The 25,395-nt window shown below is 42.8% G+C and overlaps 2 protein-coding genes across 3 annotated transcripts in view; both read left to right on the top strand.

Annotated features, from left to right (window-relative positions):
• Positions 1-595: 595 nt before the first annotated feature.
• Positions 596-16,674, top strand: LOC139570793 (myozenin-1-like). 2 transcript variants are annotated; one of them, XM_071392980.1, is made up of 6 exons: positions 596-882; positions 4,304-4,397; positions 13,296-13,477; positions 13,911-14,157; positions 15,262-15,442; positions 15,652-16,674. In XM_071392980.1, the coding sequence occupies exons 2-6, from the start codon at positions 4,313-4,315 to the stop codon at positions 15,887-15,889; spliced, it is 933 nt and encodes a 310-aa protein (XP_071249081.1). In that variant the 5' UTR covers positions 596-882; positions 4,304-4,312; the 3' UTR covers positions 15,890-16,674. The 2 variants fall into 2 exon arrangements, with proteins under 2 accessions (XP_071249081.1, XP_071249082.1); XM_071392981.1 differs by having other exon boundaries at positions 745-882; positions 13,911-14,040.
• Positions 16,675-19,099: 2,425 nt separating this feature from the next.
• The window catches only part of LOC139570790 (ubiquitin carboxyl-terminal hydrolase 54-like), a 125,231-nt gene continuing 118,935 nt past the window's right edge, over positions 19,100-25,395 (top strand). The window contains exon 1 of the mRNA XM_071392975.1: positions 19,100-19,147. The gene's annotated coding sequence lies outside the window, so the exon portion shown is untranslated. The remainder of the gene's footprint in view (positions 19,148-25,395) is intronic.

Below are 25,395 nucleotides of genomic sequence, written 5' to 3'. Positions count from 1 at the left end.
ATGGACATGTCTCTGCATCCAGCATGAAGGAAGTTCGAGGTAGTTTAGCGTTAGCCTATGGTATCTACTAGCATGCTAGCAGTTACCATATACTTCCAGTCATTGCGCTAACGCTAGTTAGCAATTATACTAATACTAGTTAGTGTAATTGCACTAGCAACACTAGCAACTTCCTTCAAATTTCATGCAGAGATATAAAAATGGTATCCACAAGTTCATCTGACTCTGGGGAAGTATATAAAGGGATTCATTGCCAAAATCCTGAAGTATCCCTTTAAGCAATGGAGAGAGCTGTGGATGTGTCTGAGCCAACAAATCAGCACCCACTTTGGTGTAGGCAGCTATATGACCATGAATACCACACAACAGCAAGGGCGCCCCTGCCTGACAGAAAAGTGACAATCTATTCAAAGGTTGAAGTTAATTAATGAAGGGGAAAAGGGGCAAACCAATTACCTCACCCCCAAAACACACCCCCAGACACTCCTCCCTCCTTTGAGTCTATCTTATAAGTTAAGACCCCCCCACCCCTCGCCCTTCTCCGGTTCTATATATAGGCCCCCCAGACCATCTGCAATAATGATATTGCTCTCTTGATATCCCCATCAGCACTTTATGCCGTGCAAAGAAGTTTCGGCCGCCACCCCCCACCCTCCACTTTGACTTTTTCCCCCAACCTCCCCTCGCCACCACCGCCCCCGCAGCCCCCCCTCAAAGATCTACCATCCAAGCTCTGGGTGGATTTCGCACTCCCTGGGATCTGAATCCAACCATAGGTCAGAGGCACCCTGTGATTTGTAAACTTCTGACTGAGATTAACCTGAAGCCTTCATCTCCTAATGGTATTAATAGACCTCTGAACAGAAGGATTACAAAAACTGGGTGAGTGGATCATTCCATCAGCTGGATTTTATTGACCAATTGCATGCAGGACTTGACCGTCAACGGCAACCTGGAAAGTAAATCAAATTCGGCAATAGCTTCACCTATAGCATTCACTTAGGATACAAATAACTGCACTTGAGAATTGAATTAATGGTTGAAGATGTACTTGAGAATTGAATTAATGGTTGAAGATGTTGACTCAATGAGGAAAGCGTTATTGCAATTTAAGGGATATAAAGTGCTTTTGAGGAAGGCATGGTGAAGTGGTCTTGAAGTTCCTTGATTGTTTTTAGAATTGACCCATGTCTTAAAGACGCAGGGAGGCTCTGAGGGAATGTGCTGACCGCTCCCTTCTGTCCAACTGCACATTTTATATGGTATGCAAAGCCTGGAGGGGGAGGGTGGGACCTGAGGTTGTGATCATTTTACAGTTGATGTACATCTGTAAAGTCCACCCCCACAATACTTTCTCTAATCCCCCCAACCTCTCACCTCTCAACATCTTAATTCGACTTTTAGGAAAATTCGATCGTTCTCTTCACAATTGTGCCAGTGTGTATGTGTTTGTATATGAATGTCCATTGCGTCTCACACATCTGATAGTCCACTGACGCCACTACTCGTCGATAAAAGGTCTTGGCTGAAAATGGCGGTTAAAAATAGCTCTGGTGGATTGGGTTACAGTCAGTCGATGTGATGCGAAGTTTGCCATTGACAGGGTCTTAAAGAAGCTGCAGACTCTCAGGACGTGCAGGACAGTATGGCTCAAAGGAGAACTACAGTATAGAACTACAGCATATAGAAAGGGATCTGTAAGACATTAACATGCTAGGTGGCATGGAGCTTACCCACATGAAAAAATGCTATAGTATACTATGGTATAAATACTATAGTATTCACTGTAGTGTTTTTGCCGACTTTACAGCAGTATTCACTGTTGTAGGGTTTTTGCGGACTAAATACTGTAGTATTTACTGTTGTGTTGCCGTACATGACTGCAGTATACTGTAGTATTTACAGTTTACTATAGTATAAATACTGTAGAAAAATGGTAGTACATACTATAGTCATTACTGTGGTGTTTTTGCAGACTGTAGTATTTACTGTAGTGTTTTTGTTTTATTATCTTTGACATAGCAGTGGGGGCTTTCTCCTTGAGGAAACCTACTGGACAAAATACACAAAGAGCTCATTTTCAATAACCTGTAGCTACTGTAGGTACAGTGCCTTCGGAAAGTATTCAGACCCATTGACTTTTTCATAATGCTGATACCTTACAGGCTTATTCTAAAATTGATTAAATCGTTTTTTTCCCCCCTCATCAATCTACACACAATACCCCATAATGACAAAGCAAAAACATATTTTGAGAATTTTTTGCTCATTTGTATAAAAAAAAAAAAACGGAAATATCTTATTTACATAAATATTCAGACCCTTTACTCAGTACTTTGTTGAAGCACCTTTGACAGAGATTACAGCCTCGAGTCTTCTTGGGTATGACGCTACAAGGTTGGCACACCTGTATTTGGGGAGTTTCTCTTATTCTTCTCTGCAGATCCTCTCAAGGCCAAAGAGTTCAATCTTGGTTTCATCAGACCAGAGAATCTTGTTTCTCATGGTCTGAGAGTCTTTAGGTGCCTTTTGGCAAACTCCAAGCACGGCTGTCATGTGTCTTTTACTGAGGAGTGGCTTCCGTCTGGCCACTCTACCTTAAAGGTCTAATTGGTGGAGTGCTGCAGAGATGGTTGTCCTTCTGTAAGGTTCTCCCATATCCACAAAGGAACTCTAGAGCTCTGCCAGAGTGACCATCGGGTTCTTGGTCACCTCCCTGACCAAGGCTCTTCTCTCCCGACTTCTCAGTTTGGCTGGGCGGCCAGCTCTAGGAAGAGTCTTGGTGGTTTCAAACTTCTTCCATTTAAGAATAATGGAGGCCACTGTGTTCTTGGGGACTTTCAATGTTGCAGACATTTTTTGATACCCTTCCCCAGATCTGTGCCTCGACACAATCCTGTCTCGGAGCTCTACGGACAATTCCTTCGACCTCATGGCTTGGTTTTTGCTCTGACATGCTCTGTCAACTGTGGGACCATATATAGACAGGTGTGTGCCTTTCCAAATCATGTCCAATCAATTGAATTTACGACAGGTGGACTCCAATCAAATTGTAGAAACATCTCAAGGATGAACAATGGAAACAGGATGCACCTGAGCTCAATTTTGAGTCTCATAGCAAAGGGTCTGAATACATATGTGAATAAGGTATTTCTGTTTTTAATTTGTTATAAATTAGCAAAAAAATATTAAAACCTGTTTTTGCTTTGTCATTATGAGGTATTGTGTGTAGATTGATGAGCATTATTATTTATTTAATCCATTTTAGAATAAGGCTGTAACATAATTTGTAAAAAGTCAAGTGGTATGAATACTTTCCGGAAGGCACTGTAGCTAGGTAGGTCTGAGGTCTGAACAGATATTTCAGCACTTCTACTCTTTTCTATAACCTATAGGGATCACAATATATGGTCTATGCTTGGCATGTAGGGTTCTCTCTCATGAGTGGCACAAATTGGAACATGGGGGAAGGGAATATGCAAATTAAATACTATAGTAATGACTGTTTTTGTGAACTGTAGTATTTTTGAGGACATTACTGTAGTATTTACTGCAGTGTTTTTCTGCTCTGTAGTATACTGTATTATTTACTATAGTATTCTACAGTATAATACACAATTCTATAGTAAGTACTACACATGGTCGAGGGATACTACAGTGTGTATATAGTATTCTCCAGTATGTGACAATTTACTTCAGAATTCTAAAGTAAGTACTATAGTATTCTATAGTAAACTAGCAACCTAGACTACAGAGTTCCTGTGGCAGATTTCTATGATTACAGCCATGTTCATCTTATCCATCAAATTGTATCGATCTGTTTACTGAAAATTGGATTGATCTGAAAGTCTTGGTAGTTTGTTCTAATTGCCTCATGCAGAGGAATGTGTTTACTGCACCCACCGTAGGCCTATATACTGTATGTGTTAAACCTATCTCATGTCTTGAGTTTTCAGACCAAACAGAACTGAAACCTACAGTGGTCTATATGTTTCCTCTTGGACAGACATCTGTTGGTTATGGGAATGTTAGCACTCTGAAGCCGTTGGTTATGGGAATGTTAGGACTCTGAAGCCATTGGCGTGCACTTTGAACAATGAGCAAGGTGCAGTCTGCATCTAGTCTGCATGGCCTCATAAGTGTCGGTCCCAAGCAGGGTTGGTGGTTGGTTGGTCTTTAAATGGTGCAATGGTTAGAGACTATCACTAGAGGGACTCCTATCTCCTCTCTCTGTCTCCTTTCCACAAGTAGTTTTTTTTAAACTATTGAGTGTAAAACTATTCCTGTTTACTTGTGTTCTCAGTCTGCAGTTATGCCTCATGGAAGACCTGCCCCTCCTAACAAGAGGAAAAAGCCCTCTAAGATCATCACTGACCTGTCACATGTCACTCAAGATGGTAAGGCACAAACATGTGAGCTCAAAAACACAATACATTATATGTACAAAATTATAAACTGGGTGGTTCGAACCCTGAATGCTGATTGGCTGACAGCCGTGGCATATCAGACCACATACCACGGGTATGACAAAACCTTTATTTTTACTGCTCTAATTACATTGGTAACAAGTTTATAATAGCAATAAGGCACCTCTGGGGTTTGTGGTATATGGCCAATATACCACGGCTAAGGGCTGTATCCAGGCACTCCGTGTTGTGTCGTGCATAATAACAGTCCTTAGCCGTGGTATATTGGCCATATACCACACACCTCTCGTGCCTTATTGCTATATTTCTATATTTCTTGCATATCTTTAACAAAAGATTATAGGGATATCTTCAAAACTATGTGAGAGACCATACAGTACCATACATTCAATTCTGCTCAGTAACATTGATCAATATTAGCCTATGGCATTATGGAGAGTAACATACTGTACTAACTGGTAAACATAGAGGGCAGGCAGGAAGACACTTTCCGAAGGTGAGAACTCTCAGGGAGGCCTGGTCTCCCTACGGGCCAGCAGCTGGTCCAAGAGACTGGATCCACTGTTGACAGTTTTTTTGGGTCACATCACAGAGAATGGAAAGAGAAGTTATTTATAACCTAATTATTTTGTTCATTGGGGGACTTTGTCAAGATCTCTGTGCACTTGTCAGAGAAGCTCCTCCACATGTTTGCACTTAACATGTCCTAATGACTAGCGCCCTGTCACACACACAAACATGTATCTCCTAGATTCCACAGCACAATTACAATCTGTCCTTTACAGTCATTGCAGTAATGGTTTACCCTCCCCTCCCTCTCAGCTGTTGAGTCACAGGATCCATACTTCAGGCGATGGCATAATGCATTTTTATGAAAATGATGACAGGTGTTTTCCCCTCCACCCATTAAGTGGTAAAAAAGTAAATGTAGGAGGTCTCCTTTGACATCAGTTAAGTGTATTTGTGCTGCTCTTACACTTTTTGTGTCAAGTGTCCTGACAGATATAACATTAAGGCCTAAGCAGAAAGCTGTGTTTTAACACAATGTGGCACTGCATGCTGCTCCAAGCTGACCAGTGTTCAAACGCATTCCCCTCCACGTCTGTTATAACTTATAACATACATAGACAGAAATCATCTTTGAATGACGTAACTAGTGTTGGCTTTTAAAGGGATAGTTCAGGATTACAAAATGCAGCAACAGTCATTGAAACACAAGTATTGTCCTTTTTGAACAGCAAATGTTATTGGCATGAAAACAAACAGGAATGGTAAATTATTAAATCCACCAAATTATTAAAGGTTGAGTGCAGTCAAAAATGTGATTGTTCTGTGTTTTATACAGTACCAGTCAAAAGTTTGGACACACCTACTAATTCCAGGGGTTTTCTTTATGTGTACAATTTTCTACATTGTAGAATAACAGTGAAGACATCAAAACTATGAAATAACACATATGGAATCATGTAGTAACCAAAAGTGTTAAACTAATCAAAATATATTTGAGATTTGAGATTTTTTAAAGTAGCCACCCTTTGCCTTGATGACAGCTTTGCACACTCTTGGCATTCTCTCAACCAGCTTCATGAAATAGTTACTTGGAAAGTAACAATTTCAATTAACAGGTGTGTTAAAGTTAATTTGCAGAATTTCTTTCCTTTTTAATTTGTTTGAGCCAATCAGTTGTGTTGTGACAAGGTAGGGGTGGTATACAGAAGAAAGCCCTATTTGGTATAAGACCAAGTCCATATTATGGCAAGAACAGCTCAAATAAGCAAAGAGAAACGACAGTCCATCATTACTTTTAGACATGAAGGTCAGTCAATAAGGAAAATGTCAAGAACTTTGAAAGTTTCTTCAAGTGCAGTCGCAAAAAATATCAAGCGATATGGTGAAACTAGCTCTCATGAGGACCACCAATGGAAAAAGGATAAGTTCATTAGAGTTTCCAGCCTCAGAAATTGCAGCCCAAATAAATGCTTCACAGAGTTTAAGTAACAGCCACATCTCAACATCAACTGTTCAGAGGAGACTGCGTGAATCTGGCCTTCATGGACAAACTGCTGCAAAGAAACCACTACTAAAGGACACCAATAATAAGAAGAGACTTGCTTGGTCCAAGAAACACGAGCAATGGACATTAGACTGGTGGAAATCTGTCCTTTGGTCTGATGAGTCCAAATTTGAGATTTTTGGTTCCAACCGCCGTGTCTTTGTGAGATGCAGAGTAGGTGAACGGATGATCTCTGCATGTGTGGTTCCCACCGTAAAGCATGGAGGATGAGGTGTGATGGTGTGGGGGTGCTTTGCTGGTGACACTATCTGTGATTTATTTAGAATTCAAGGGACATTTAACCAGCATAGCTACCACAGCATTCTGCAGTGGTACGCCATCCCATCATCTGCTTTGCTCTTAGTGGGACTATCATTGTTTTTTCAACAGGACAATGACCCAACAAACCCCCATGCTGTGTATGGGATATTTGACCAAGAAGGAGAGTGATGGAGTCCTGCATCAGATGACCTGGCCTCCACAATCACCCGACCTCAACCCAACTGAGATGGTTTGGGATGAGTTGGACTGCAGTGTGAAGGAAAAGCAGCCAACAAGTGCTCAGCATATGTGGGAATGTGCAAAGCTGTCATCAAGGCAAAGGGTGGCTACTTTGAAGAATATAAATCTAAAATATAATTTGACTTCTTTAACACTTTTGGTTACTACATGATTTCATATGTGTTATTTCATAGTTTTGATATCTTCACTATTGTTCTACAAAATAAAGAAAAACCCTTGAATGAGTAGGTGTGTCCAAAATTTTAACTGGTACTGTATATATTTCCACACTATGAGGTTGTTATAATACTGTGAAATTGTGAAAATTATGATAACGCCCTTTTAGTATAAGAGCTGTTTGAAAAGACCCCCTGAAATTTCAGCCTGTTTCAGTGGGGTGGAGTTTTAGCCTGCCTGGTGACATCACCACCTATTGGGCACATACTGGTTAAATCAACATTGTTTCAATGTTTGGGACGTGGAATCTACGTGGCAAATACATTGGATTATGCGATCATGGTAACCAATTTTCATCATAGACAAACCTTGTCAAATCTTCAACGTGATATCCACTATAAAAAAAACTATAGGCTGGGCAGCATCTCCAACAGGAGAGTTGATCTATCTTCGGCCTCCCATTCATGGTTTCACAAAGCCCAGCCCTGCATCGTTTTGATATGTTTCACTGACTATTACCAATGTGCTATCGTGAGAATGATTGTAGAGAAATCTACACTTAATAGATTCACTGTTGCTATCGAAGTCATTCCAAATAGTATGTTCTGTAGAGCAAATGAAATGTAGCCATATTTTATCAATCATATATCATCAAAGATCCTATTTAGGCCAATACAGCATTTGGGAAGTTGCCAACAGCTATTGTTGAAATTCAGATTCAACTAAAACATGATAGACTGACCAGGTGAATCCAGGTGAAAGCTACAATCCCTTATTGATGTCACCTGTTAAATCCACTTCAATTAGTGTAGATGAAAGGGAAGAGAAAGGTTAAAGAATGATTTTTAAGCCTTGAGGCAATTGAGACATGGATTGTGTATGTGTGCCATTCAGAGGGTGAAAGGGTAAGACAAAATGTTGAAGTGCCTTTGAACAGGGTATGGTAGTAGGTGCCAGGAGAACAGGTTTGTGTCAAGAACTGCAACGCTGCTGGGTTTCACACTCAACGCTTTCCCGTGTGTATCAAGAACGGTCCACCACCCAAAGAACATCAAGCCAACTTGACACAACTGTGGGAAGAATTGGAGTCAATATTGCGCCAGCATCCCCGTGGACTTTTTTTGACACCTTGTAGAGTCCTTGCCCCGATGAATTGAGGCTGTTCTGAGGGCGAAAGGGGGTGCAACGCAATATTAGGAAGGTGTTCCTAATGATTTGTAAACTCAGTATAGGCCTAGAGTTTCAAGCTTTGCTTGATTTTAAATGAGTGATTGTGAGTTAATGAAAACACGTTGATTCACATCTCCATCTCAACCAAAAATAAAAGTTAAAGAATAGGATTATGCCAGTGGATCAGATGGAACTCTCCAAACAGTAGATATATATCCTTTAAATGTTGATATTTGGTAGTTGTCAACCAAATACAATTCAATAAGCTATTACATTTGTAAGACAGTAAATTGCCTAATATTAAGGCTACCTTACAAACAACTAATGTTATATTATTCATTCAAACTTAAAACGAGTAACACATCAATGGACACATTTTGAGGTTACTGTGACTGTAACGGCTGTCAATGTCGTTCTCCTCCTCAGACGAGGAGGAGCATGGATCGGACCAAGATGCGGAGTAGGAGGTATTCATGATTTTAATGGCAAACCAACAAACACTACAAATAAACAAAAACAACAAACGTGACTAACCTGCAACAGTCCTGTGTGGCCCAAACGCTAACACAGGAAACAAACACCCACAAAACACCAGTGAAACCCTGGCTGCCTTAGTATGACTCTCAATCAGAGACAAACGATACACACCTGTCTCTAATTGAGAATCATACCAGGCCGAACACAAAACCCAACATAGAAATAGAAAACATAGACTGCCCACCCAACACTCACGCCCTGACCAATAAAGACATACAAAACAAGAGAAAACAGGTTAGGAACGTGACATAACCCCCCCCTTAAGGTGCGAACTCCGGGCGCACCAGCACAAAGTCTAGGGGAGGGTCTGGGTGGGCATCTGACCACGGTGGTGGCTCAGGCTCTGGGCGAGGTCCCCACCCCACCATAGTCACTCCCCGCTTCCGTATCCCCCTCCCAATGACCACCCTCCAACTCAACCCACCTAAATGAAGGGGCAGCATCGGGATAAGGGCCAGCACCGGGATAAGGGGCAGCAGCTCCGGGATAAGGGGCAGCAGCTCCGGGATAAGGGGCAGCAGCTCCGGGATAAGGGGCAGCAGCTCCGGGATAAGGGGCGGCAGCTCCGGACTGAGTGGCAGCTCCGGACTGAGTGGCAGCTCCGGACTGAGTGGCAGCTCATGACTGAGTGGCAGCTCATGACTGGAGGGCAGCTCATGACTGGAGGGCAGCTCATGACTGGAGGGCAGCTCATGACTGGAGGGCAGCTCATGACTGGAGGGCAGCTCATGACTGGAGGGCAGCTCATGACCGGAGGGCAGCTCATGACCGGAGGGCAGCTCATGACCGGAGGGCAGCTCATGACCGGAGGGCAGCTCATGACCGTAGGGCAGCTCATGAACGTAGGGCAGCTCATGACCGTAGGGCAGCTCATGACTGTCTGGCGTCTCTGGTAGCTCCTGACTGGCTGGCGTCTCTGGCAGCTCCTGACTGGCTGGCGGCTCTGGCAGCTCCTGACTGGCTGGCGGCTCTGGCAGCTCCTGACTGGCTGGCGGCTCTGGCAGCTCCTGACTGGCTGGCGGCTCTGGCAGCTCCTGACTGGCTGGCGGCTCTGGCAGCTCCTGACTGGCTGGCGGCTCTGGCAGCTCCTGACTGGCTGGCGGCTCTGGCAGCTCCTGACTGGCTGGCGGCTCTGGCAGCTCCTGACTGGCTGGCGGCTCTGGCAGCTCCTGACTGGCTGGCGGCTCTGGCAACTCCTGACTGGCTGGCGGCTCTAGCGGCTCCTGACTGACGGACGGCTCTAGCGGCTCCTGACTGACGGACGGCTCTAATGGCTCGTGGCAGACGGATGGCTCTAATGGCTCGTGGCAGACGGATGGCTCTAATGGCGCTTGGCAGACAGATGGCTCAGACGGCGTTGGGCAGACGGATGGCTCAGACGGCGTTGGGCAGCCGGGCAGTTCAGGCACCGCTGGGCAGCCGGGCAGTTCAGGCACCGCTGGGCAGACGGCAGACTCTGGCCGGCTGAGACGCACAATAGGCCTGATGCGTGGTGCCGGAACTGGAGGTACCGGGCTGAGGGCACGCACCTCAGGGCGAGTGCGGGGAGGAGGAACAGGGCTCTGGAGATGCACTGGAAGCCTGGTGCGTGGTGTAGGCACTGGTGGTACTGGGCTGGGGCGGGAAGGTGGCGCCGGATATGCCGGACCGTGAAGGAGGACACGCGCTCTTGAGCACCGAGCCTCTCCAACCTTACCAGGTTGAATGATCCCTGTAGCCCTGCCAGTGCGGCGAGGTGGAATAGCCCGCACTGGGCTATGCAGGCGAACCGGGGACACCACCTGTAAGGCTGGTGCCATGTACGCCGGCCCGAGGAGACGTACTGGAGGCCAGATACGTTGGGCCGGCTTCATGACATCCGGCTCGATGCCCAACCTAGCCCTCCCAGTGCGGCAAGGTGGAATAGCCCGCACTGGGCTAAGCACGCGTACTGGGGACACCGTGCGCTTTACCGCATAACACGGTGTCTGACCAGTACGACGCCCTCTCACTCCACGGTAAGCCCGGGGAGTTGGCTCAGGTATCCAACCCGGCTTCGCCACACTCCCCTTTAGCCCCCCCCCCAAGAAATTTTTGGGTGAGCCTCTCGGGTTTCCAGCCACTCTGCCTTGCAAGCGCCTCATAATGCCGCCTCTCCGCTTTCGCTGCCTCCAGCTCCGCTTTGGGGCGGCGACACTCCACTGGCTGTGCCCAGGGTCCTTTACCGTCTAGGATCTCCTCCCAAGTCCATTCCTCTTCTCTCCATTGCTTTGGTTCTTGCCGTCCTTCTCCAATCCGCTTGGTCATGGTATGGTGGGTGTTTCTGTAACAGTTGTCAATGTCGTTCTCCTCCTCAGACGAGGAGGAGCATGGATCGGACCAAGATGCGGAGTAGGAGGTATTCATGATTTTAATGGCAAACCAACAAACACTACAAATTAACAAAACAACAAACGTGACTAACCTGTAACAGTCCTGTGTGGCCCAAACGCTGACACAGGAACAAACACCCACAAAACACCAGTGAAACCCTGGCTGCCTTAGTATGACTCTCAATCAGAGACAAACGATACACACCTGTCTCTAATTGAGAATCATACCAGGCCGAACACAAAACCCAACATAGAAATAGAAAACATAGACTGCCCACCCAACACTCACGCCCTGACCAATAAAGACATACAAAACAAGAGAAAACAGGTCAGGAACGTGACAGTGACAGTAAATGTCTTCTGATGTAATCATAGAAAACCTACATGTTCAGGGTCACAGGTCTGTGGAAATGTTCACAATTGCTATAATAATCTACACAGAATCTCAAACGGCGTTGCTCACTTGCACCATGTAATGTCAAATAACTGCAGTCCAGGTCATTTAGTTGTGCTATTAGATTAAACACAGTGATAACACATTAAGTTGTTGTATAAATAAACAAGATATCTGACATTGTATTCCCATTTGAACTTTGGTGTGCTTTTAAATGGTTGAAGGCACAGTGAGAACTAAACCAAAAATCAGACATTGATTTTCCATTGGAATTTGGTTGTGCTTTTTGATGGTTGAAAGCATAGTGATAACACAATGGGAATCAAAATAACTTTTGATTGTCTTTTTGAGCAGCTAAAAATTGGGTTGGAATCTCATTGATCAATGTATCTACCAAATATTACTAAATTCTCCATGTTAAAATGACATGGTGTGCCCAGTGGGCAAGCGGTAAATTAGTTAATAGACCAGTAAGAAAGAGTGCCAAACCTCTCTGCCAATAAGCGCTAATTTTCAGTTTTCCCCTCCCCACTCAAACCAGACAATCCTTGCAAAATTCTTGTTTGAGAAATTGCTATTTGCTAATAAGCTAATTTTGTTTCTTTTTGACTATTTAGACAGAGTGAATCCATGCAACTTATTACGTGACTTGTTAAGCATATTTTTAATCCTGAACTTATTTAGGCTTGCCATAACCATGTTGTTGAATACTTATTGACTCAAGACATTTCAGCTTTTCATTTTATATTAATTTGTAAAAAATTCAAAACAATAATTTCACTTTGACATGATGGGGTAATTTGTGTAGGCCAGTGATACAACATTTTAAATTCAGGTTGTAACACAACAAAATGTGGAAAAATTCAAGGGTGTGAATACTTTATGAAGGCACCGTATACGTGCTACCGTAGCTTTAGAGTTGATGTGGACCCTGTGCAGTGTTATGCATTTTAGAATCTCTCCCTTCACCCATCCTCTCTGTTTCAACACCCTGTGACTTCTGACAGATGGACCATAAGTACTGAGAATAGAACAAATGGAGATAACGCAGATATGAAAATGGCTCAGGCCTTACCTCATAAAGCTTCAGTTAAAAGCTAGTCATGCTCAGCCAGGTCCAGACTTAGGGAGGAGCTGTTCTCTGCTCTCTCTCCTTCTCTCCACATTGTTGAAGAATGGCCAGTTCATCTTTGAGCAGAGTGATTTATGAATTTTCCACCGTAATGACAGCAAGAATCTGAGAGCATCCCCCTCCTACGCAATCATCTGCGCTGAGCGTAATTTCTGCTCTGATGTAAAGATCACATCACATCGACACAGATGTATTTTCTAGGTGAAGGATAAATGATGCACCTAAAGTACTGTAAAATTAATTCAAACAATGATAAGCAAACCGTGGGAGCAATTCAAACCAAACAGGTAACCAGGGTTTCCAGAATAAGTCAAAATATGGTTCTTTCTGCATAGTGAGATACATTGTTGAGTGTTTTTTTTGTATCACAATGCAGACATTGTTGAGTCCAGAATTCAAACTTGAACAATTGCTGCACCAGAAGAATGATGTTTTTCATTTACCTAGTCACCAAGTTTAATTGAATATAGCCTTATACAGCATGTGCATCCAGTATAATATAGGAAATCAATATGAGAAATCAATAGACAATGTATGAATTTCTCATCTGCAGAGTTTGAGCCTGAGGCGTCAGAGTTTGACCTGGGGATGAAGATCAGGACTCCCAAGGACACCATGCTGGAGGAGCTGCACCTCTTCACCAACAAGGGCTCCAAGATGTTCAAGATGAGGCAGAAACGTATGGAGAAGTTCATATACGAGAACAACCCTGACCTCTTCGGCAGTGAGTCTATGGTAAGAAAATGGTAAATCATCCAAGTCAAAATTATAAACTTGTTTTAACAATAATAAACGTTAGTGTTATAGTATAATTCATGTAATATAAATGCTGTCCAAAGAGCTTTAACATAAAACAATTGCAGTGAAAATCGGTAACGGATGAGGTAAAAAAGTTATCCAATGGATAGGCTACCAATGCATATTTCAACAACCAGTAGGATTGCCAGCCGAGAGTACTTAGCACCTCTGAACAGTGTCGGACATCATTTGCCAATCGACTGCAAACCGATTCTACATGTAGAAATCGGCAGTCGTCCACCGGTGGGTGGTCCCTATAACACACTGCGCCAACAGCAAGCGAACGAATTGCAAATTAACGGCCCCCTACTGCACAGAATGACAATCGGTCTGGTGAGTTTTCTTCTTTATAGACTTGTGTGTATTTCAGGAGAACTTCCAGAAGTTGGTCCCCAGCCTGGGTGGTACAATGATGTTGGATGCTAGTGGCCACATGGTGGACAAGCAATCAGGCCCTCCTGTACCCCCTCCCAAACCAGGCAAAGATGGGCATGGTCATGGTAATGAACATGGTCATGATCATGAGCATGGACATGAGCATGGTAATGAGCATGGGCGCCATGGATACCAGGGACATGTACATCATGATGATGTTGCTCCAGGAGAACATGGTCATGGTCAGTATCCATTCAAACTAGCTCATGATCATAGAAAAACTACAGAGTGATTTTGGAGTGAGTTCTATGGACCTGCAGTCAGGGGTGTCATGCCCATGGGGGTTAAAAAGGCACGTGCCCCCTCAGATATATCCTGTTTTAGACATTTTTTTACTTAATCATCACCAGCAACAAATGGGAAAATAGCTCGTTTCTATGTTTTGTAGTCAAAAAGATAGAGGAAGTTAAGTGTTTCCAATGATCTCTATCTTTTTGACTATAAAATATAGAAAGGCGCCATTTTCACATCTGTTGATGTTGGGTTGGTGCTGGAGATGATGAATATGATGATGACATTTTACAAATGACCCGTTAAATGAATGACTAAACAAAATGTTTAAGCCCAGTTTTATCATAATTATTCATAAAAAAATCTGACTGGATGATTTTAGCTGCTGTTGATGGCCAAAGAAATATGTACACATTAATGTAAATGAATGTGATCAAGCTAAACTCAGCAAAAAAAGAAACGCCCCTTTTTCAGGACCCTGTTTTTCAAAGATAATTCGTAAAAATCCAAATAACTTCACATATATTCATTGTAAAGGGTTTAAACACTGTTTTCCATGCTTGTTCAATGAACCATATAGGTTTATAGGTTCCCAATCTCCCAACTTCATAACTAGCTACCAAGCCATTTCAGGCTATCAATCAAGTTAGAGTAGTTTGTCTAACTATCTTAGCTGGCATGCCTGCTGGCAAGGTTGCTAGACTTTAGAAAAGCTAGCAATTACTAAATGTACTGAAAAAGACTCATCTCTTTCAACCTAGATTTTAGCAGAGATGCAGAGAAGCATATTTAAAAAAAATACATTTTTTTTTTTTTACATATAATTAGGCATAATGATTATGGCTGTAGATTGCAGGATACATCTATTTCAGGTGTTTGAAATATGTTAAATTCTTCAACTTCCACCTACACCCCACCTCCATCCTCATGTACTTCGTGCCCCCTCTAAAATAATGGGTGAATGATGCCCATGCCTGTAGTGCAATCAATATATCAAAATTGGATATCATCTCATAGAAAATATGTTTTCTGAACTTACTGTCTTCCTCCTACAGGTAGTCATGGAGTAGAGGTTGCCTTAGACAAAGCCAAGAAAAGGCATGATTATGTTCCCTCATACATATCACCGTGGGAAAAGGCCATGAAGGGCAACCAGGAGCTGACATCCAGCATGAGATATCATATGCCAGTCCCCCATGCCCACCTTGATTTGCACAAGTACAAGTCTTTCAACAGGTACAGTCCCCTAAATATGCCTTGCCTGGTCGACTCGGATTTCTTTGAAATGAGTGTGAAATAGTGGTGCCCAAAAATTTCCTGTAAAACTCTGACTCTTATATTGTCCATCCAGGTATGTGAAGCACATCTACAGAAGTTGCCATACAAGATTCATTTAACTTATTTGTCTGATCTTCTTTTGTTCCCCATCACTTTATCTGTCTTAGGAGTGCTACACCATTTGGGGGCTTTGATAAGGCCTCTCAGCTCATGACCTTCCAACTGCCAGACACCAATGAGGTGGCCCATGAGGAGCCTGAACCAACTGTGGTATACCAGCATGACATTGGCGCTCGACCCTCCTTCAACCGTACTCCTATAGGCTGGGTGGGAAGCAGTGAGCCCAGCAGCATCCACATGGAGTTGGATGCCCTGCCCTTCGATGGGGAGACTGACGACCTGTGAACAGCATGCCCCACAGACCCAGATGTGCAGACAAAGGCCACGCACAATATATAAATCTACATAAAGAAAAAACATACACCTTTTAGAGAGGTTTGTGAGCCAGTCAACTTTTCCTTGAGTTCAATTCATGAAAGAGGAAATAGTTTATGAAAACAAACCACAAAGCTCAATATTGGGCTCTTTAAATTAGAAAGCAAGATAGAGAGAGAGGGGGGGGGGATTAGTTAGTATGTTTGAAACAAAGAAATCAATCATGAACAAAAAAATCAATCGTGAGCCTATTGTGTTCAACTTCCCAGTGAACACAGGAGGCTACCATAACTGTGATTTATGCGTACTCTTATTTTTTCCCCATTATGATTCATTTAGTAGGCATAGTATATTGTTCAATCACACAAGTCTCCAGCTCAGTCACGAAGCAGCAGCATAACATATTTTGTCCACGAGGAGAGACAAATAAACAGGACTGAAGGGTTGAACTTAGTTTTTTTTCTGTGTCAGCATGTTGCTGTTTCCACTGCTCATTCAGGAGAGCTACAAGTTGTTCCTCTAGCTATATCCTTCTACCATCATGGTTTTTACTATATTTCTGTGTTTTCTGTGTTTCTGTGCCACTTTGACATTTTGACAGCTTTGTCAAGGCCCTGCAAATCCAGCAGCTTAGCCTAGGATGCATGCAGTAAGCGTGAGGTGTGCTAATTTCTGTTGTGTGATAGAGATTGTGATTAACTAATACAGTACTGCATCACCCAAGATTTCTCCCTAATAAACTTTTTCCAATTGTAGTTTATGTCTGTTGTACTTTGTATCTCCAGTGTAGGCTACTATAATCATTATAGGAACAAATAATGGAAGTGACAAGGGGTTAGTTTAATGAATGTGTGGGGCCCTAAAAGAGGCCTCTTTAGGGCCCATCAATGCAATTCACTTGATGGCAGACAGTAATATGGATGCATTTCAAAGGATCCTTACCAGTGACAAACAGCCTTGAAAATGTGAAATAAAATCATCAGTCTACTCTCTGCTTTCCTCCCCGGTTGCGCACTTGGCTATCGCCTCCTCTCAACACCCCGAGACAAAATATCGCGAGTATTAGTTGCCTTGGCTGCAGCACAGGGTGTCGCTAGAGGAGGTTTGATTGGGGTTTAGCGGCAGAGCGTTTGACTCGAGTCACTCCGGATAAGATTACCGTTCTCCTAGCAGCAGGATATTATGCTGAGAGCACGATCGCGGATTTATTTTTCTAAATAAGAGTCCCCATGCAAAGCCATGCTAAACTTACTGAATATTGTTTTGTTTTTTTACTTTAGTGAAGAACAACTGTTTTTCTCAGCATCGCAACCACCTTGCAAAAAATAAATGGAACATTTTATGTTCTTTTATTTATTTATACCAGCATTTGTTTTAAAAGTTTACAAAAAGTACTGGTATGTTGAAAGCACAGAAGTCTGGTGAGGGGCTCATAGTAATGGCTGGAATGGAGTGAATAGAATGGTTAAGACATGGAAACCACCTGTTTGATATCAATCCATTAATTCCACTCCAGACATTACAATGAGCTTGTTCTCTCCAATTCACGTGCCACAAGCTGCCTGTGGTTGAATGCTATAGCGTGTGTAGGCTATAATTAAAGACGTATTTCAAAGTAAATCTCAGCTCTTTTAAAAATACACTTTTACATTGGTGTAACAGTATAACTTTATGTCCATTCCCTCGCCCCGACCCGGGCGCGAACCAGGGACCCTCTGCACACATCAACAACGGTTACATTCACCCCCCTTTCGACCTCCTCCTTTTCCGCAGCAACCAGTGATCCGGGTCAACAGCATCAATGTAACAGTTTAACTTTAGACCGTTCCTCACCCCGACCCGGGCGTGAACCAGGGACCTTCTGCACACATCAACAACAGTCACCTACGAAGCATCGTTACCCATCGCTGCACATAAGCCGCGGCCCTTGCAGAGCAAGGGGAACCACTACTTCAAGGTCTCAAAGCGAGTGACGTCACCGCTTGAAAGGCTATTAGCGCGCACCACCGCTAACTAGCTAGCCATTTCACATCGGTTACATTGGCACAAGTAAATGTTTTTTCTCTATAAATCAATCTGTAATTCCTGATTTGCATTGTGGCCAATGGAATGGGTGGAGTAAAAGCTCAGTGAGCCTCCGTATTATCCAGTCCCCATTGAAATTACACCATTTATACAATGGGTGGATCTAGTCCTGGATGCTGATTGGTTTAGACCGCGTTCCAGCCAATGTCTATTTCACAAATTACCACCGGCTAAAGCTATGATGTTGAAATGCATACTTACGGTTCCATCTCGCTGTGCAATCCACCGTCCCATCAAGTCCAGCCGGTCAATTTATAAAATTGATCTCCACTGTAAAAAAGCATCTAGACATTATCTCCCCTTGCTTTTGGCTCACATTTTGTTTTCTACAACAGAGATTTGTATAAACCTTGCTAACAGTGACACGAGAGCAAATGTTCTATGCCAATGATGCAAAATCGCGCATCATTGCTCTTTGTTATGGATGTATCAACATTTCTGTTATTCTGGGTGGACTGTTTGATGCGACCGTGTTAACCATCGTTGGCTAGCGAACAAGCAAGGTGTAAGAGTACTCCCAACCCCACCTCTTATGGCATGAAAAATAGTTTTTTCTCTATAAGCCTATATGTAATTAATATAGAGTGTATTGCATTGACGGCAATGGAACATGTTGATTAAAAGCCTAGCAACACTACATATTATTAAGTCCCCCATAAAATAACACCATATATATATTCTACAGACCCTACTGAGTACTCCCAACCCCACTTTCACATCGGCACAAGTTATATATTTTTCTCTACAGCCCAATATTGTGAACATTTGAATATTAATGTGTATATTGATATGTATAGCGTATATTGATGTGCATTGATACGTATACAGGGCTAATAAAATAAAAACAGTCTGAACATTGTATTTTTCAATAGTGGTCTTACATTTGGCCCTTTTTTTTAACATAAATTCCTTCTTACAAGAGCGCAGACGTTCTCTGGTCATTTATGCATTTGCTTATGACCACTATAAAATGGCCTTTGATTACAAATTAATATATTTTTGTATGTTATTAACGTTGCAGGTTTGAAATGTGAGCTTTTATTTTGAAGGTTTCCTCATTACCATACAAAGTGACGCCCTCATTTGTGCTGCAGGCAGAATAGTAGTCCGGACAAGGCACAAGACAGCATCAGGACTGAAAAGGTAAGTCGGCTACCTACAAACTTGATAAATAGCCCAAATTATAAACTGGAAGTATTTACATCAAAATACATATTTAGCGCACGATTTAAACATGGACAAAAACAGTCTGCAATTGCGTGTAAGTGCACGCTAGTCCTGTGATAAATTGAGAGTGACGTTCACCGCATAGGGAGGTATGCCTTGCAAGAGAGGATGCTCTGCACCGTATCCACAGCACATTGGATTAAGACTCTGTTTTCTAACTGGCTCACTTTTTTAATTGAAATGCACGCACCTAGCCATAGCCACACACTGTATATTGTGGCTACATTGCTTGCTACTACCAAGTAGTCAATGTTCATGCACGATGTGCTAGACTTGATACGGATCATCTCCAACGGTGTTTACCAGTTGAACAGGACAAGAGTGATTCACGGATACATTCCGGACCTTTTAGATTTCTTGCAAGCCATGTTGATTTATTTAAACTTAGATAGCTATAGCTAAAATCAATTCAATATGCTACTTGCTGTTATGAACACATAATAATCAAGATGCATGGAAATACATACACTCTAACAATAAAAGGTTCCACGAGTATTCTTTAGGGGTTCTTCAAATTGAAACTGTGGGGGAACCCCTATAAGTTATTTCAAAGAACCCCTTTTAATGGATCCTCAAATAACCTTTTGAATAACCTTTTGGGGTTAATTTTTGATCTACCGCCCTCCTCTATTATGATTAATAATAATAATACGCATAACAATAACAACAATAACACAATATTTGAGTTGTTAGTGTTTATTATGATTTTATTGGCAAAGCAGAATAAAAAAATCCCAAAATGAGGTAAACTCCATGCAAAGCCCCAAGTCCAATGGCGTGTTGATGATAATGTGTTGATGTTCTCCGTATCCATAGCCAGAATTATTTTAGAGTGCATGGTGATTGAACAGGTTTCCTGTGAATCCCCCCAAAAAATTGCTATACAGATTATTAACAAAACATGCACACAACAGTATTCATACCTTGGTTTTTGTGGTAAATGTGAATGAAAAAAACTATTTTGATAATGGTTTTCATACACATACCTTGTCCATAATGTAGAGGTCTACGGGATATTCATTGAAGAGGTAAGGGAGGAGGATGGTACATGTGATCTGCAAAACATACCAATACCAATTGACATACCTTTGTATGCCTCCTCGTCTGTATACCTGCAGACACAGACACAAAAGTGAGCAGTTAAAACCTTGTCGTAAATGAAGGAAATCTTTACATTTTTCAGTTAAGTGCCTGCACCTGCTGTCCTTTCAAATTCAAATCCCAACGTTTCAGTTGGGCAGTTAAGTTCCTGCAAGAACCCCCATCAACTAAGGAGGTTCCTCAATGAAACCCGCCTCCTATGGAGTTCTTGGACGAACCTTTTGTGGGAAATTTTTGGTGCCAGAACCTTAAGGTTCTTCTAAGAACTTTAAGGATCTTAGAATAACCCTTGTTGAACCCCTAATCAAATCAAATCAAATGTTATTTGTCACATACACATGGTTAGCAGATGTTAATGTGAGTGTAGCGAAATGCTTGTGCTTCTAGTTCCGACCATGCAGTAATTTCTAACAAGTAATCTAACCTAACAATTTCACAACAACTACTTTATACACACAAGTGTAAAGGAATGAATAAGAATATGTACATAAAAATATATGGATGAGCGATGGCCGAACGGCATAGGCAAGATGCAGTAGATGGTATAGAGTACAGTATATGCATATGAGATGAGTAATGTAGGGTATGTAAACATTATATAAAGTGGCATTGTTTAAATTGGCTAGTGATACATTTATGACATCCAATTGTTAATTATTAAAGTGGCTAGAGATGAGTCGGTATGGTGGCAGCAGCCACTCAATGTTAGTGATGGCTGTTTAACAGTCTGATGGCCTTGAGATAGAAGCTGTTTTTCAGTCTCTCGGTCCCAGCTTTGATGCACCTGTACTGACCTCGCCTTCTGGATGATAGTGGGGTGAACAGGCAGTGGCTCGGGTGGTTGTTGTCCTTGATGATCTTTTTGGCCTTCCTGTGACATCGGGTGGTGTAGGTGTCCTGGAGGGCAGGTAGTTTGCCCCCGGTGATGCGTTGTGCAGACCTCACTACCCTCTGGAGAGCCTTACGGTTGTGGGCGGAGCAGTTGCCGAACCAGGCGGTGATACGGCCCGACAGGATGCTCTCGATTGTGCATCTGTAAAAGTTTGTGAGTGTTTTTGGTGACAAGACAAATTTCTTCAGCCTCCTGAGGTTGAAGAGGCGCTGCTGCGCCTTCTTCACCACGCTGTCTGTGTGGGTGGACCATTTCAGTTTGTCCGTGATGTGTACGCCGAGGAACTTTCCACCTTCTGCACTACTGTCCCATCGATGTGGATAGGGGTCTGCTCCCTCTGCTGTTTCCTGAAGTCCACGATCATCTCCTTTGTTTTGTTGACATTGAGTGTGAGGTTATTTTCCTGACACAAAACTCTGAGGGACCTCACCTCCTCCCTGTTGTCCGTCTCGTCGTTGTTGGTAATCAAGCCCACCACTGTAGTGTTGTCTGCAAACTTGATGATTGAGTTGGAGGCGTGCATGGCCACGCAGTCATGGGTGAACAGGGAGTACAGGAGAGGGCTGAGAATGCACCCTTGTGGGGCCCCAGTGTTGAGGATCAACGGGGTGGAGATGTTGTTACCTACCCTCACCACCTGGGGGCGGCCCGTCAGGAAGTCCAGGACCCAGTTGCACAGGGCGGGGTCGAGACCCAGGGTCTCGAGCTTGATGACGAGTTTGAAGGGTACTATGGTGTTGAATGCTGAGCTGTAGTCGATGAACAGCATTCTTACATAGGTATTCCTCTTGTCCAGATGGATTAGGGCAGTGTGCAGTGTGGTTGCGATTGCGTCATCTGTGGACCTATTGGGGCGGTAAGCAAATTGGAGTACATCTAGGGTGTCAGGTAGTTTGGAGGTGATATGGTCCTTGACTAGTCTCTCAAAGGACTTCATGATGACGGAAGTGAGTGCTACGGGGCGGTAGTCGTTTAGCTCAGTTACCTTAGCTTTCTTGGGAACAAGAACAGTAGTGGCCCTCTTGAAGCATGTGGGAACAGCAGACTGGGATAAGGATTGATTGAATATGTCCGTAAACACACCAGCCAGCTGGTCTGCGCATGACACTCATTTTTAGAGTGTAGTTTATCTTGTCTTGCCAACCCGCCTCTGTCTGTCACAATCACTTGCTGGTATAACGTTAGCTTCTGCAGACAGAAAAAAACGATAGCCTATACGGTGCATGCTCAAGAGATGTTATTCTGTTTTATCTTTCACATTTCAACGACAAAAATCCACGTGCCAGATGTATACATTTTTATTACCTACTTGTGTGTGCTTCCATGTCATTTTACATTCACAATAATGCAGAACATTGTAGTAAAGCTGTGTTACAAAGTGTTACATAACATTGTAGCCTACTTGAGAAAGTATAGCTTAGTTGAGCAACCAGGACTAAGGGGCAGACATAACTGTACATCCGGGAAAGTGTGATATGTTACGTTTCATATGGTATGCATTAATTTCTGGATGTCCATCATCCATTTTATATGATATGTTACAAATTACAATTTGAATGATATGTTACGAATTGCAATTAGTATTTGCTAAGCTTATGATATGTTACAAATTACAATTTGTTGTGGCTAACGTTAGCTAGGTGGCTAACGTTAGCTAGGTGGCTAACGTTAGCTAGGTGTTAAGGTTAGCTAGGTGTTAAGGTTAGGAGTTAGGTTTTTATTTTTTCTATTATTATTTTACCCCTTTTTCTTCCCAATTTCGTGGTATCCAATTGGTAGTTACAGTCCTGTTCCATCACTGCAACTCCCGTACGGACTCAGGAGAGGTGAAGGTCGAGAGCCATGTGTCCTCTGAAACACAACCCAGCCAAGCCGCACTGCTTCTTGACACAACGCCTGCTTAACCCGGAAGCCAGCCGCACCAATGTGTCAGAGGAAGCACCATACACCTGGCAACCGTGTCAGCGTGCATTGCGCCCGGCCCGCCGCAGGAGTTGCTAGTGCGCGATGGGACAGGAGCATTCCGGGTTAAGGAGCCAGCCAGAAGCCTGCCAAACCCTCCCCTAACCTGGACGACGCTGGGTCAATTGTGTGCTGCCCCATGGGTCTCCCGGTCGCGGCCGGATGCGACAGAGCCTGGACTCTAACCAGGTTCTCTAGTGCCTTAGACCACTGCGCCACTCCAGAGGCCCCAGGAGTTAGGTTAAAGGGTAAAGGTTAGGGTTAAGGGAAGGGTTAGCTAACATGCTAATTCGTTGCAAGGTAGCTAAAAAGTAGTAAGTATTTGCAAAGTTGCTAATTAGCAAATATGCAAAAGTTGTCCAGGATGAGATTCAAACACTAGACGTTTGCGTCATACGCCCGACCAACCATTCTACTTTTGTTTTTGTCTTCAGTAACCTGTGTCATGTAGCCATACCAAACATACCATATCATACTAATTTGATTCAGAGAGGTTGGGTTAAATGCGAAAGACACAATTCAGTTGAATGCATTCAGTTGTGCAACTGACTAGGTATCCCCCTTTCCTTTCCTAATTTGAGTGTCCCGGATTTACTTTTATTATGTTACCTCTAGTCTATGAGACCAGGCTGAGTTGAGCGGTTTTTACACAGTGGAATAGTTTAGCCTACATAAAGTTTAGAGCAAGGTGCAAAATTAGACACTTGACAAAATTATGGATTTAAAAAAATTATAATTTACTGACAGATATTAAAATTCTCATGTCTTGTTGCAAAGTGGAGGAATAGAGATAATATAGCCTATACTTGTGTGGCTACGATATCCTCTGGGTGGGGGAAATATAGACCCTTTTATATGTCACCTATTGGGGGATAATCTGCCCTTGTAGGCTGCTCTTCACTTTCTCTTAACAGAGCTCTGTCATTGAGCAAGTACTTCAATAACATGCAGCTTTTCTGTCGTCTCATCCATTTTCAAAAGAGTATTTTGCCAAGTTGCATGTTACTGAATATCACTTCAATGACATGTATTCTGGGAAGGATTGTGGGAGATGCTGTATGTGTGATGTGGGTGTGAACATTCACCCCGGTAACATGCTCTTCCCCAGCACCCAAATTGATGTGTGTGGCACATTTATAATCAATCATTGGATTTTCTATATTATTCAGCACAGGCAGTGTTTTCTTACATAACATGATTGTAAGTCTATTTTAAGCCCCCACTCTGACTAGACTCTGCTGTGTTTTCTGCTGAGGGAGAGAAAATAACAGGATTTTATCATTTCATCTATGATAGGTTGGAACGTATATAAACAGTCTGGAGAGAGATCTGAGGGATATACAGGTGTAGGATCTTAATTTGATCACCCTGTTGCAGGAGAACTTTCATGCAATGCAGGAAATTCGAAACTTATAGTGTATTTGAGGTTTAAAAAGGCTTCTGAAATGTCTACTTTGAAATTTCAGACTTGATTTTCCCTTATGAAAAAAGTATCAACCCCTACAAAAATGTCCATTAATTATAATCCACATAATAATTCACACTTCCTGTTGCTGCAGGATTCTTTTTCTGATGTAGCAAACTGGCTCAAATTAAGATTCTTACATCAGTAGCTAGGCTAACTGGTTATGAATTGCTGATCTGTTACAACTCAAGATCTGCAGAAGTTAGACAAACACAGAGAGACTTAGGCTAGAGAAGGAGAGAGAGTTATTCTATGTTCCCACCAAAATGTAAAACACCAGACCGTTTTTTTCCTTCCTTTGCCTTAAGTGCTTATCCCATGTGAACGCAGCACAATGAACGAAATCGTGCAGACATGCATGTCTTCGTAATACTCTCAACCTGTAACATAATGCATCACATAAAAAATACAAAAATAAATAAATAACACAAGCTCTGTGAATTATGGAGAGAGAGGGGGCGATTAGATTAGTGCATGCTTTGATATCTCTGACCAGCCCCTTCAGCTCTCTCTCTCTCTCTCCCCCCTTTCTCTAGCAGAGATTAGCTGTGAAAATTAAATGTGAGTCCTGGCCTGCATGCCAAATTAGGCCATGGATTGTTATGTAAAATTTGGAGATGAATAACTTAACATACTGATTGGTGTGTTCCCATGCATTCTTTTAGAGAAAGGGTGGGCAGGGGTGTTTGTGGATTGTTTTGCTAGGTGGTATAGCGTGCTTGAAAGTTGCAGGTGCAGCCGTTT

This window comes from Salvelinus alpinus, chromosome 3, assembly GCF_045679555.1.
Source record: "Salvelinus alpinus chromosome 3, SLU_Salpinus.1, whole genome shotgun sequence".
Taxonomy (NCBI): Eukaryota; Metazoa; Chordata; class Actinopteri; order Salmoniformes; family Salmonidae; genus Salvelinus; species Salvelinus alpinus.
This window is presented reverse-complemented; position numbering and strand designations above follow the sequence as displayed.

Bases quoted from the DNA above. Each gene is read 5' to 3' on its own strand.
- LOC139570793 (XM_071392980.1), top strand. From the start codon at position 4,313: ATGCCTCATGGAAGACCTGCCCCTCCTAACAAGAGGAAAAAGCCCTCT. The intron at 4,398-13,295 runs GTAAGGCACAAA...TCTCATCTGCAG, and splicing joins GTCACATGTCACTCAAGATG to AGTTTGAGCCTGAGGCGTCA. The intron at 13,478-13,910 runs GTAAGAAAATGG...TGTGTATTTCAG, and splicing joins TCTTCGGCAGTGAGTCTATG to GAGAACTTCCAGAAGTTGGT.